We start from the raw sequence: 13,584 nt of genomic DNA, 5'->3' as shown, positions 1-13,584 counted from the left end.
CATCTGCTTGATTCCACCTCCTCAGAATCATCACACACTATGGCATCGTTCACACTGACTTTCATACCACTTCTTACATACAGACAGACTCCACCACCTTTTCTGTTCATTCTATCCTTGCGAAACAATGTAAACCCCTGCAGATTGACAGCCCAGTCATGCGAGGAGTCCAGCCATGTCTCAGTGACCCCAACTATATTAATATGTTCCTCCAGTATCAAGGCCTCAAGCTCCCCAATTTTATTTGCTAGGCTTCTGGCATTTGTGAACATACACTTTACATTTCCATCCTTTATGTTATTGGGGTTAATGGGATTCAAGGGTGTAAGTTTTATTTTCCTATGAAGCCTATTCCTATTAACTATTCTAACCCCTCCCTCCGCTCCACCCCAGGTACATTTATAATTCCCACCTCTCTATCTACACTAGCTTCCCCCTCTTTGCTGTAGGTTCCCTCCCCCCAAGTCCCTAGTTTAAACACTCCTCCACCCTTCTAGCCATCTTCTCCCCAAGCAAAGCTGCACCCTTCCCATTGAGGTGTAGCCCGTCCCTACGGTAGAGCCGGTAACCAACAGCGAAGTCAGCCCAGTTCTCCATGAACCCAAACCCTTCCTTCCTACACCAGCTTCTGAGCCACTTGTTTACCTCCCTGATCTCCTGCTGCCTCTCTGGTGCGGCTCGTGGTACTGGTAGTATTTCAGAAATACTGATACCTCTGTCTCTGTCAGGAACTGTCCAGAGCAGGATAGGTTAGCTATGGGGATTTTCTCCTGCCCTGGACAGTTTCTGACATGGACAGAGGTGGCAGTAGAGAGTACTGTGGTCAGACTTAGCTGTGTTTGGTTGCTCTCTTCAGTTTTTCTCTCACACAGTTTGATTAATCTGGGCCATAAAGATTTAAAAGTCCAAATGGTAAAAACTCCTCATTCTATTCCAATGTGCCTAGAATATAACAGCAAATATATTATTTATTTATACCTCAGTATGACCTAAACTATATTAAACAAGGGAATAATGGGTCATAACACCTTTTTGATCATGCGCTGAGTTTTGTTAAGGATAACTAAACCAAACTTAATTAACCCCTTAAGGACCAAGCCCATTTTCACCTTAAGGACCAGAGCGTTTTTTGCACATCTGACCACTGTCACTTTAAGCATTAATAACTCTGGGATGCTTTTACTCATGAATTTGATTCCGATATTGTTTTTTCGTGACATATTCTACTTTAGCATAGCCGTAAAGTTTTGTCGATACTTGCATCCTTTCTTGGTGAAAAATTCCAAAATTTCATGAAAAATGTGAAAATTTTGCAGTTTTCAAACCTTGAAGCTCTCTGCTTGTAAGGAAAATAGGCATTCCAAATAAATGATATTTTGATTCACATATACAATATGTCTAGTTTATGTTGGCATCATAAAGTTGACATGTTTTTACTTTTGGAAGACATCAGAGGGCTTCAAAGTATAGCAGCAATTTTCAAATTTTTCACAAAATTTTCTAAATCTGAATTTTTCAGGGACCAGTTCAGTTTTGAAGTGGATTTGAAGGGCCTTCCTATTAGAAATACCCCATAAATTACCCCATTATAAAAACTGCACATATTCAAAATTACAATCAGTAAGGGAGTTAACCCTTTAGGTATTTCACAGGAATAGCAGCAAAATGAAGGAGAAAATTCAAAATCTGCATTTTTTACACTCGTATGTTCTTGTAGACCCAGTTTTTGAATCTTCATAAGGGGTAAAAGTCGAGAAATCCCCCCAAAATATGTAACCCAATGTCTCTCGAGTAAGGAAATATCTCATATGTGTATGTCAAGTGTTCGGCGGGCGCAGTAGAATGCTCAGAAGGAAGGAGCGACTATGGGATTTTGCAGAGTGAATTTTTTGAAAGGGTTTTTGGGGGGCATGTCACATTTAGGAAGCCCCTATGGTGCCAGAACAGCAAAAAAAAAAAACTCACATGGTATACTATTTTGGAAACTACACCCCTCAAGGAACGTAACAAGGGGTCCAGTGAGCCTTAACACCCCATTGATGTTTGATGACTTTTCGTTAAAGTCGGATGTGTAAATGAAAAAATTTTTTTTCACTGAAATGCAGTTTTTTTCCCCAAACTTACCATTGTTACAAGAGATAATAGGAGACAATGCCCCCCAAAATTTGTAACCCTGTTTCTTCTGTGTATGTAAATACCCCATATGTGGATGTAAAGTGCTCTGTGGGCGAACTACAATGCTCAGCAGAGAAGGAGTGCCATTGGGATTTTGGAGAGAGAATTTGTTTGGAATGAAGGTCGGGGGTCATGTGCTTTATAAAGCCCCCCGTGGTGCCAGAAACGTGGTGCCCCCACATGTGACCTTTTTCGGAAACTACACCCTTCAAGGAATGTAATAAGTGGTGCAGTGAGCATTTACACCCCACTGGCCTCTGACAGATCTTTGGAACAGTGGGCTGTACAAATGAAAAATTAGATTTTTCATTTTTGCGGACAACTGTTAAAAAAATCTGTCAAACACCTGTGGGGCGTAAATGCTCACTGCACCTCTTATTACATTACGTGAGGGGTGTAGTTTTCAAAATGGGGTCACATGTGGGTGTTTTTTTTTTTGTGTTTATGTCAGAACCGCTGTAACGATCAGCCACCCCTGTGCAAATCACCTCAAATGTACATGGCGCTCTCACTCCTGAGCCTTGTTGTGTGCCCGCAGTTAATTTTCTGTCCACATATGGGGTATTTCCATACTCAGGAGAAATTGTGTTACGAATTTTGGGGGTCTTTTTTTCCTTTTACCTCTTGTGAAAATGAAAAGAATGGGGCAACCCCAGCGTGCTAGTGTAAAAAATGTAAAAACATTTTTACAATGACAGCTGGTATAGACCCCAACTTCACCTTTTCATAAGGGGTAAAAGGAGAAAAAGCCCCACAAAATTTGTTAGGCAATTTCTCCTGAGTACGAAAATACCCCATATGTGGCCCTAAACTGTTTCCTTGAAATACGACAGGGCTCCGAAGTGAGAGAGCGCCATGCGCATTTGAGGACTAAATAAGGGATTTGCATGAGGACGGAACCGGATGCAAGAATTACACTTGCCTCCGATACCAAAAATACCCTATGGCAGGGTTTCCCAAACATGGTGCCTCCAGCTGTTGCAAAACTTCCAGCATGCCTGGAATATCAATCGCTGTCCGGCAATACTGCAAGTTGTCTTGCAACAGCTTGATTCTCCGTTTTGGAAACAGTGTCATACGAGAAATGTTTTATTCTTATTTGGGGGGACTGTGTAGGGGTATGTGTATATGTAGTGTTTTACTTTTTATTTTGTGTAATGTAGTATAGTGTAGTGTTTTTAGGGTACACTCACACGGCCGGGGTCTACAACGAGCTTTCCACTGAGAGTTTGAGCTGCGGCGGAAAACTTGCTGCATCTCAAACTTGTATCATGAAGTTCGCTGTAGACCTCCGCCCGTGTGAATGTACCCTGTACATTCACATGGGGGGGGGGTGTCAAACCTCCAGCTGTTGCAAAACTACCACAACCAGCATGCCCTTTGGCTGTCCATGCTGGGGGTTGTAGTTATGCAACAGCTGGAGGCACACTGGTTGCGAAACACTGAGTTAAGTAACAAACTGTGTTTTGCAACCAGTGTGCACGCTGGTTGCAAAACACAGTTTGTTACTTAACTCAGTGTTTCGCAACCAGTGTGCCTCCAGCTGTTGCAGAACTACAACTCCCTGCATGTACAGTCTATCAGTGCATGCTGGGAGTTGTAGTTTGAAACAGCTGGAGACACACTGGTTGCGAAACACTGAGTTAGGTAACAAACTTCGCAACCAGTGATCCTTCAGCCGTTGCAAAAACTAAAACTCTCAGCATGCAGTGAAAACTGAGGGCATGCTGGGACTTGTAGTTATGCAACATCTGGAGGCATACTACTAACACTCCCAGCATGCCCTCTTGCTGTCCGTGCATGCTGGGGGTTGTAGTTATGCAACAGCTGGAGGCACACTGGTTGCAAAACACTGAGTTTGTTACTTAACTCAGTGTTTCCAGCTGTTGCAAAACTACAACTCCCAGCATGCCCAGACCGCCAAAAGACATGTTGGGAGTTAGTTTTGCAACATCTGGAGGGTCACATTTGGTGACCACTGTGCAGTGGTGTCCAAGCTGTAGCCCTCCAAATGTTGCAAAATTTCAACTCCAAGCATGCCCAGACTGTCCTGGCATGCTGGGAGTTGTAGTGCTGCAAAATCTGAAGGGCCACATGTTACAGAACTACAACTCCCAGCATGCCTGGACTGTCTGGGCATGCTGGGAGTTGTAGTTTTGCAACATCTGTAAGAGCACAGTTTGGACACCACTGCACAGTGGTCTCCAAACTGTGGGCCTCCAGATGTTGCAAAACTACAACTCCCAGCATGCCCAGACAGCCTTTGGCTGTCTGAGCTTGCAGGGAGTTGTAGTTTGGCAACTCCTGGAACGCAGCAGTGAACATCACTTACCACTCATCTTCACTGCTCCGTCTGCCGCTGCCTCCGCCGGTCCCGCGCTGTCTGTCCGGTACCGTCGCGGGTCCCACAGCGATCGCTGGCCCCGGGACATGATCGCTGGTCCCGGGACACGATCGCTGGTCCTGGGACCCTCCGCCATCTTCCCCCCGCTTTGCCCTGACATCCAGGGGCAGGGCAGAGCAGAGATTTCACCTTTAACCCCCCACCCCCCTCCTGCCATTGGTCGCTAGTCCTAACGACCAATGGCAGGGGTTTAGGAGCGAGGTGGCAGCTGCCACCTCAGTCCTATCCCTTCAGGATGATCGGAGCGGTCTCTGATCATCGTTATTTTCCGGGCGATCGGGTCACCAGAGACCCGATCAGCCCTGAACCCCGCAAGTCCTTGTCATTAGTCAGTCACTAACTGACTGACTAATGACAATGATCTGCAGCAGGGGACCAGTCTGATTGGTCCCCTGCTGCATAGTGTCATCGGTCAGCTGTCCAGGACAGCTGAGATGAGGTTTCTATCACCATGCCAACGGACATGGTGATAGAAAATGTATTGGACGTGTATACACGTCCATTTGTGTTAAGTCACAGAAAAAATGGACGTGTATACACGTGCATTTGCGGGAAGGGGTTAAACGTAGCTATAAAACCTAATAAAATGTTAAATATGTATTAACCCACATTACAAACTATGTTAAGAACAATATCACACTTAACATATGCAGTCCAATAATTTGGGAGGCTCACAATGCTGGCAATAGAGAAAATCTTGTAGAACAGGCATGGTGTCCAATCGGCACAACAAGATGATGTGGCACTTGTCAGATCACACACTACTTGCAACAATCACTAGTCACTGCATGTAGAGTGTTAAACAACTAGAATCGGACCTAAGGGAGCAGATAAATAATTTATAATTTCAGTTTGCTAGTAATAAAACACCTATCATAAAGCAAGGCCAGGTAGGAGTACTTATCTCAGCTGTGATGCACAAGCACTGGCGGCTAACAGCTATCCACTAACGCTTAAGATTCCCCGATATTTGCGGCTGGCACCTTCAAGTGCTGGCTCAAAGTATCATTAAAGGTAGTGCCAGCTGATGGGTTGTGTTGTAAAGATTTAGGTAGGAGACAACAGTCTGATGGATAACAATAGGAAAATTATAATATGGAACATTAGAGATTTGAAAAATAGATCTAAAAGGGTGGCTGTCTTTGATAGGCTAAAAAAATACTTACCCGCTATAATATGTCTACTAGAAACGCATGTGAGTAGTGACTCCCTAGGGATACTTAAACGCGGCTGGGCAAAGGAAACCTAACACTCAACATTTTCAGAGTATTCATCGGGAGTAACTGTAAACATTCATAAAACAGCCGACATGCATGTTATCCATTCACAGTCGGACCATAGGGGTAGGTTTATATTCTTGTACGCTAACTGGGGTGGCAGGCTAACTATTTTTACATTTGTATATATCCCTCCCCCTTTTTCAGTAGAAACCCTCCAAGCTTTGGTTTCTTTCATGACAGATAGGGAATATCAGGATCTCTTCCTTTTCGGAGATATGAATTGTGTAATGAATAATGCCCTGGACTGGCAGGGAAAGGATAGGGGGAACGGAGAGACCCCCTTATATAGATGGTGTAAAGAAATGTTCTGGGAGGATGCATGGCATACCATGTATCCAAATATTAAATGCTTTTCATGATTTAATGCCACTCATAAAACAGCTTCCCGCATAGATCATGTAATTACTAATAGCGCGGCACTGGCGCTGATTCATTAAATCTCGTACGAACCCCGTTGTATCTCAGACCATGCTATGGGGGTCTGTCATATTAAAAAACAGGAGGCAAGGACTGGGATTAGGAGTATGTATATAAATCCGCACTGGCTAAAAATTGATGATATAACTAAGGGACTGGAGAAAGAAATCAGGGAATTCTGGGACATAAATGTTGGGTCTACTTGTGCATTAACCCCTTAAGGACTCAGCCCATTTTGGCCTTAAGGACTCAGACAATTTAATTTTTACGTTTTCGTTTTTTCCTCCTCGCCTTCTAAAAATCATGACTCTTTTATATTTTCATCGCCAGACTAGTATGAGGGCTTGTTTTTTGCATTACGAGTTGTCCTTTGTAATGACATAACTCATTATATCATAAAATGTATGGAGCAACCAAAAAACACTATTTTTGTGGGGAAATTTAAAAGAAAAACGCAATTTTGCTAATTTTGGAAGGTTTCGTTTTCACGCTGTACAATTTATGGTAAAAATGACGTGTGTTTTTTATTCTGAGGGTCAATATGATTAAAATTATACCCATTATTACATACTTTTATATTATTGTTGTGCTTAAAAAAAAAATCACAAACTTTTTAACCAAATTAGTACGTCTATAATCCCTTTATTTTGATGACTAACAACTTTTTTATTTTTTCGTATAAGCGGCGGTATGAGGGCTCATTTTTTGCGCCATGAACTGTACTTTTTTTTGATACCACATTTGCATATAAAAAACTCTTAATACATTTTTTATAATTTTTTTTAAATAAAATGTATAAAAAAAGTAGCAATTTTGGACTTTTTTTTTTTTTTTACATTCACGCCATTCACCGTACGGGATCATTAACATTTTATTTTAATAGTTCGGACATTTACACACGCAGTGATACCAAATATGTCTATTAAATTAATTTTTTACGCTTTTTGGGAGTAAAATAGGAAAAAACGGACGTTTAACTTTTTTATTGGGGGAGGGGATTTTTCACATTTTTTTTACTTTTACATTTTTTAAAAATTTTTTTTACACTTGAATAGTCCCCATAGGGGACTATTCATAGCAATACCATGATTGCTAATACTCCGTGCAGCGTTCTGAATGATCGGATCCCCGCAGCAGTGCTGCGGGCGATCCGATCATTCATTGAAATCGCGTACTGCCGCAGATGCCGGGATCTGTATTGATCCCGGCATCTGAGGAGATCGCGGGCGTCGGCCATTGCCGGCGGGTCCCTGGCTGCGATCAGCAGCCGGGATCAGCCGCGCATGACACGGGCATCGCTCCGATGCCCACGGTTATGCACAGGACGTAAATGTACGTCCTGGTGCGTTAAGTACCACCGCACCAGGACGTACATTTACGTCCTACATCGTTAAGGGGTTAATGGTATGGGATACTCTTAAAGCATTCCTTAGAGGACTCCTAATAAGGAATATTGCTAGGTTTAAAAAAAATAAAAAATAAGGAAAAAGAGAGAGTGCTGGAGGAAAAAATAAAAACAAAAAAAGAAATGTGTTACATCAATGATCCAAGCATTGAAAATTGGAATATATTGTATGGGAGCCAGGAGAAACATAAAGAGGTGCTTCTGGAAAAAACCCGACACTCTATCTTCTTCAAGAACCAAAGGAAATACACAGAGACATGCAGACCCAACAGAATGTTTATGAATATTATCAATCAGAAGGAGGGGAAAAGGATTTCTATTTTAAAAGATAAAGAAGGGAGGGAAGTTAGAGATCAGGAAGGTCTAACCCAGATAGCTATGCAGTTTTTCCAGGATACTAAGGAAAGTGTTAGAACAGAGGAAGAAATAGAGTTGTTTCTTGATCGGATTAAACTGCCAAAAATTTGTAATATACAAAGAGGTGAATTGGAAAAAAATATTACCTTAGAAGAAATAGAAAAAGCTCTGGACTCTTTTTCCAATAACTCGGCCCCGGGGTCGGATGGGTTAGTTTTTGATATATATATAAGAAATTCAGGGATACAGTACTGCCTTGCCTAAATATGGTATTTAATGAATCCTTAAGAAAAGGGGAGCTATCCCCGTCGATGGCGGAAGCCATTATAATTTTAATTCCAAAAAAGGGCAAGGGAAGTAAGGAGATGGATACACTTAGACCCATATCTCTGCTAAATACGGATCAAAAGATCTTGGCAAAGATATGGGCCTTGCGTTTACAGGATGTAATCAAGTAACTTATCGTCCCAGAACAAAAGGGCTTTGTCCCAGGGAGAAATATTTACAATAATATTAGACGTCTATTCATAAACATGCAACTTGCTGGAGATGCGGAACCCCATTCCATCCTGTCACTGGATGCACAGAAAGCGATTGACAGGGTGGAGTGGGGATTCCTCTTTAGCATAGTAAAATGTATGAATCTGGGCGATCTTTTTTTGAAGGGTCTTAAAACATTATACAACTCTCCTAGTGCAAGGATAAATATAAATAACGTAATCTCTAAAAATTTGGTTACTCTACAAAGAGGGACCAGGCAGGAGTGTCCCCTCTCTCCCCTCCTACTCTCTATTTTCATAGAGCCCCTTGCTCAAATAATAAGAGTGACAGAAGAATTTGAAGGATTCGGTGTAAACGAAAAAAAAAAAAGAAAAAATCTTGCTATATGCCGATGATATAGTGTCATTTATCACAGACCCAGCTAATAAAATCTCGAAAGTTATGGAGACATTGAAGGAATAAGGAAGTTACTGAGGTCTAAAGATTAACTGGAAAAAATCAGGCCTTATGATGTTAACAGGGGATCGACAGTCGATACCAGGGGAAACACTTAGGGTAGAATTTAAGCTTAGTTATAACTGTAGATTCGCATATGCTCAGGTAAGGAATGCATTTAAAAAGGATAAATCAAACCCAAGATGGGAAATTCGTACACATAAGCTAATGGATTTTATTTTCGCTATGCATAGTGCCTCTAATAAGATTGTGGGGAAAATATATAAAGGCCTGGTAAAAGCTGATATGGTAAATAATGAACACAAAGCTAGGTCTCATTGGTCCAGAGAAGTAGGTACAATAAGCATGCAAGAAAGGAGGGTTGTGTTTCAAATATATTACGTGCCTCCATGAATCTGAATCATAGAATTTAATTTAGTAAGCTGGCTCTGAGGGTCCCATATACGCCAAAATTCTTATATCAAATAGGTAAAAGGTTAGACACGAATTGTCCCAAATGCAGAGGAGAAGAGGCAGACTAAATGCATATGGTGTGGCGACGCCCGCTAATTGCTAGATTCTGGCAGGAGATTTACTGTATAACAGAAAACAGAATGAAAAGAACGCTAAACAAGGATAGTAAAGGAGCTATCCCGGGTATTGGCAAAATGGAAACCCCAAGGAATGATGCTATATTAAAAATATTTGGAATTGCAAAAATATTGCTATTAAGAAAATTGTTCTCCCCAGAAGTTCCATCAGTTAAGGAATGGGAAATAGAGGTATCGCAGATGAAGAAATATGAATTGATATTTTATAAAGGGAAAAAGAGCTTTCCTAGGGTAATGATGGAATGGGAAAGATGGAAGGAAACAACCTAGCTGGCCATCTGGGGAAAAAAAAAGGTAGTGCCAGCTGTAGCTACTAGAGCAACCCCTAGAGCAGAGGTACTCAATAATTTTTAGTGAGGGTCCACTTATTCAGGTCTGCCATCCGGTAAAGGTTTGAACTGAACGCTAAGGCCTGGTTCACACCTAGCGACCTCAGTGCCATGAAGGAAATAGCAAACGGGCGGCTGAAGTGTGGAGGATGTATGACCTGAATGCTGCTACACATTGTACCCCTGAATACTATACTGCCTCACACTGTACCCTCAGAATATAATATTGCCACACACTGAGCCCTTGGTATATTACTGCCACACACTGTACCCTCAGAATATAATAATGCCACACACTGAGCCCCTGGTATATTACTGTCACACACTGGGTCCCTGGTATATTACTGCCACACACTGTGCCCCCTGAATATAATACTGCCACACACTGTACCCCTGAAAACAATACACTGCGCCCCTGAAATAAAACTGCCACGCACTGTGCCCCTGGTATATTACTGCACACACTGTACCCCTGAATATAAAACTGCCACACAATGTACCCCTGAAAATAATTCTGACACATACTGTACCCCCTGAATATAATACTGCCACACACTGGGTCCCTGGTATATTACTGCCACATACTATGTCCCTGGTATATTACTACCACACACTATTCCCCTGCAATATTAGTGCCACACGCTATTCACCTGCAATATTACTGCCACACACTATGCCCCCAAATATATTTTCGACAAACACTGTGCCCTGTACCGACTATTTGTACAATTTTGCCCTAGAGGATCCTGATTAATGCTTAGGGGTTTTCTGATCTAAAACAATTAATGGCCTGTCCTACTGTTAAAGGGAATGGGATCTGCTTTGCAGTTCCCCAGTCCCACAACTACAAACAATGAACACTGTTTAATTCTGTTCACTGGGGTATTGACATCTTGCTGATCAACTATTAATGGCCTATACTGTAGATAGAATGGCCTATATTGTTTTATCTTTAGCTTAAACCCCACCTCTCAATGACATATATTGTTTGTCTGCTGCTCATTCCTCTGTTATCCCAGGAAACTGCCAACAAATATTTTGATGTGCTGCCGACAAATGTTTATTGCTATGTCTACATAAAATATATATTCAACTAGCAAACTAATGTTTGCTAGGTTTTTGACTAATTGCTAGTGCAATGGTCAGAAATGAATGTTCATACGATGACTAGCATGCAAGGACCTTAGTTCTGGCAAAAGACAATGGATTTGCTTCCGATTTGCAGTGCAGATACATTCTTTACAGTACAAGTACAGTTACATAAGTTTTTCAAAGCCCTATCTAACTAAAATTCAGCATTTAAATAAGAACATGCTGTCTCTAAACAATGTTCACAAAACAAATTAAATCTTGTAGCAACATGCATGTGGCAACCTATAGGTTTTATATTTTAATATATATGTTCTGTGCCATGTACAGCTGAATCTCATGGAAAAGAAAAAACAACTAATTGACCAACTGGAGGATGCTAAAGAACTCAAAGCACATGTAACACGGAGAGAGAAAATTGTTCTAGAGACATTAGAGAAGTACTTAAGTGATGAGCAACTTCAAGACTATCACCACTATGTCAAGATGACTTCTGCCCTCATTGTGGAGCAGCGAGAACTAGAAGATAAAATCAGATTGGGAGAAGAACAACTGAGGTGTTTGAGAGAAAGTCTGTAAACTCTTTAGCTATGAAATTAAAGGGTTTTCCCCACAACACCTAAATATGACTTCCTAGCCACCTCCGACCTGTTTGTGGTGACAGTCAGGAAGCTGACAGCAGCTGAGGTGGCAATTTTTTGTTTAACTTCTATTTACATAAATGGTAGTTGCATAATTGGCATAGCACCAGGAATTTACATTGTTTACATTACTCTAGGAGTTACGTAAACAGCATAGCTGTCACAGGGTTATGCCATAAATAAACTCTCATTAATGTTAATGGGAGAAATGCAAATTGTGTAAGATATCCGTCTTGGATTTTTTTGGGTCACCACAAACAGGCCAGGAAGCCAAATTTTGGGTTTGTGGGTAAACCTCTTTAAAAGTTGCTAAAGAGGTATCAATTTGCGGTCTTCTATATCTATTTTTAATTCTTACCAAAGAAGACTCAGGACATGTTAACACATTAAAACTGACCTGTGTTTTAGCTATGACATTGTGTTTTTATGGTCAAACATTAGTTAATAATTGAAAGATTTTATTATGATAATGTGTTTCATTGTTGTCAATGGGGTAAAAACATTTTGGAAATAAGACTTATACCTCATCAACTGGACTCTTTCTCCCCATGTGTTTTGAATGTGTCCAATATTTTACAAGTATATTTTGGGTAGGGGAATATGCAAAGCAGCTCATTACACAACCTTTTCAGGTGGTGTTCCCTGGTATCAGCATATTCCCCTACCCAGAATGCCTGCGGAGTGCTAAATGGCCTAACCTGAATCTCCGTTACACCTGAAGAGGTGTCCTCTCCCTGAGAAAAGTACTGACCCCTTTTAAAGCCACAAGTATATTCTAAGATTCTAAATGATAACTTTGCAGACATTTAGGTTTCATATTTTACCATTAGCCATCAAAATAAATATTCAGTTACCTTACAGATTCCTGTAACTGGATTTTTAAAATCATCCATGCGGTCTTAACCAGCAAATTCCAGACATTTCAGGCATGCTTTTTTCTGTGCATTTCAGATGCTTTAAAGGGGTATTCCAGGAAAAAACTTTTTTTTATGTATCAACTGGCTCCAGAAAGTTAAACAGATTTGTGAATTACTTCTATAAAAAAAAAATCTTAATCCTTTCAGTACTTATGAGCTTCTGAAGTTAAGGTTGTTCTTTTCTGTCTAAATCCTTTCTGATGACACCTGTCTCGGGAAACACCCAGTTTAGAAGCAAATCCCCATAGCAAACCTCTTCTAAACTGGGCATTTCCCGAGACAGGTGTCATTAGAGAGGATTTAGACAGAAAAGAACAACCTTAACTTCAGAAGCTCCTAAGTACTGAAAGGATTAAGATTTTTTAATAGAAGTAATTTACAAATCTGTGTAACTTTCTAGAGCCAGTTCATATATATAAAAACGTTTTTTCCTGGAATACCCCTTTAAGGTATTTTCTACAATGTAGTGCAGAGGTTTTCTGGTTTTTATAGTGAGCATGCATTTAACTCAATTATAAAATGTCTATTAATTATCCATTACTGCTTAAGCCTATGATTAAATGAATATGCAGTTTATGTGCATGAAGTTCATATTGAAAGCCCTTATAAATAAACCATGCATGTAGATGTCATGATATTTTAAGGGTTTTATAGTATTGCTGAATAAAATGGACTTTATGAGATAAACTTATTGGATTTGGTTCCTTTAAATAGACTACAAATGTGTTTTTTTTTCTTCTCACTTGTGCATGTAAACTGAACATACTGTTTCTTAATTTCCCTTTCTGTTTTAGCAATAAGTCACAATGTGGATCTATAAGGGCCTTATTATTTTGTATAATAGTTTTTTTCATATTAACATGACTTAAGTGATTTTTAATGTATGATAACATTGTTCATCAAATATCAGTTTGTACAATTGACAAAGGCTGGTGGTGTAGCCAGAAGCCACTAGGAATTGCAACGATGGCTTGTGGTTCAGGTACCATAAAAATAATGACTGTTTTTCTTTAAGAATCCAGT

At 40.5% G+C, this 13,584-nt stretch overlaps 1 protein-coding gene across 5 annotated transcripts in view; it reads left to right on the top strand.

Annotated features, from left to right (window-relative positions):
• The window catches only part of LOC130290765 (protein Shroom4-like), a 739,734-nt gene extending 727,099 nt beyond the window's left edge, over positions 1-12,635 (top strand). For all 5 annotated transcript variants that reach the window (XM_056538830.1, XM_056538829.1, XM_056538826.1 and 2 more), the window contains one exon: positions 11,334-12,635. In XM_056538830.1, coding sequence (XP_056394805.1) covers positions 11,334-11,582 — 249 coding nt within the window. In that variant the 3' untranslated portion in view covers positions 11,583-12,635. The remainder of the gene's footprint in view (positions 1-11,333) is intronic.
• The last annotated feature ends 949 nt before the right edge of the window (positions 12,636-13,584 follow it).

The sequence above is a fragment of the Hyla sarda genome, chromosome 9 (genome assembly GCF_029499605.1).
Source record: "Hyla sarda isolate aHylSar1 chromosome 9, aHylSar1.hap1, whole genome shotgun sequence".
In the NCBI taxonomy this organism is placed as follows: domain Eukaryota; kingdom Metazoa; phylum Chordata; class Amphibia; order Anura; family Hylidae; genus Hyla; species Hyla sarda.
This window is presented reverse-complemented; position numbering and strand designations above follow the sequence as displayed.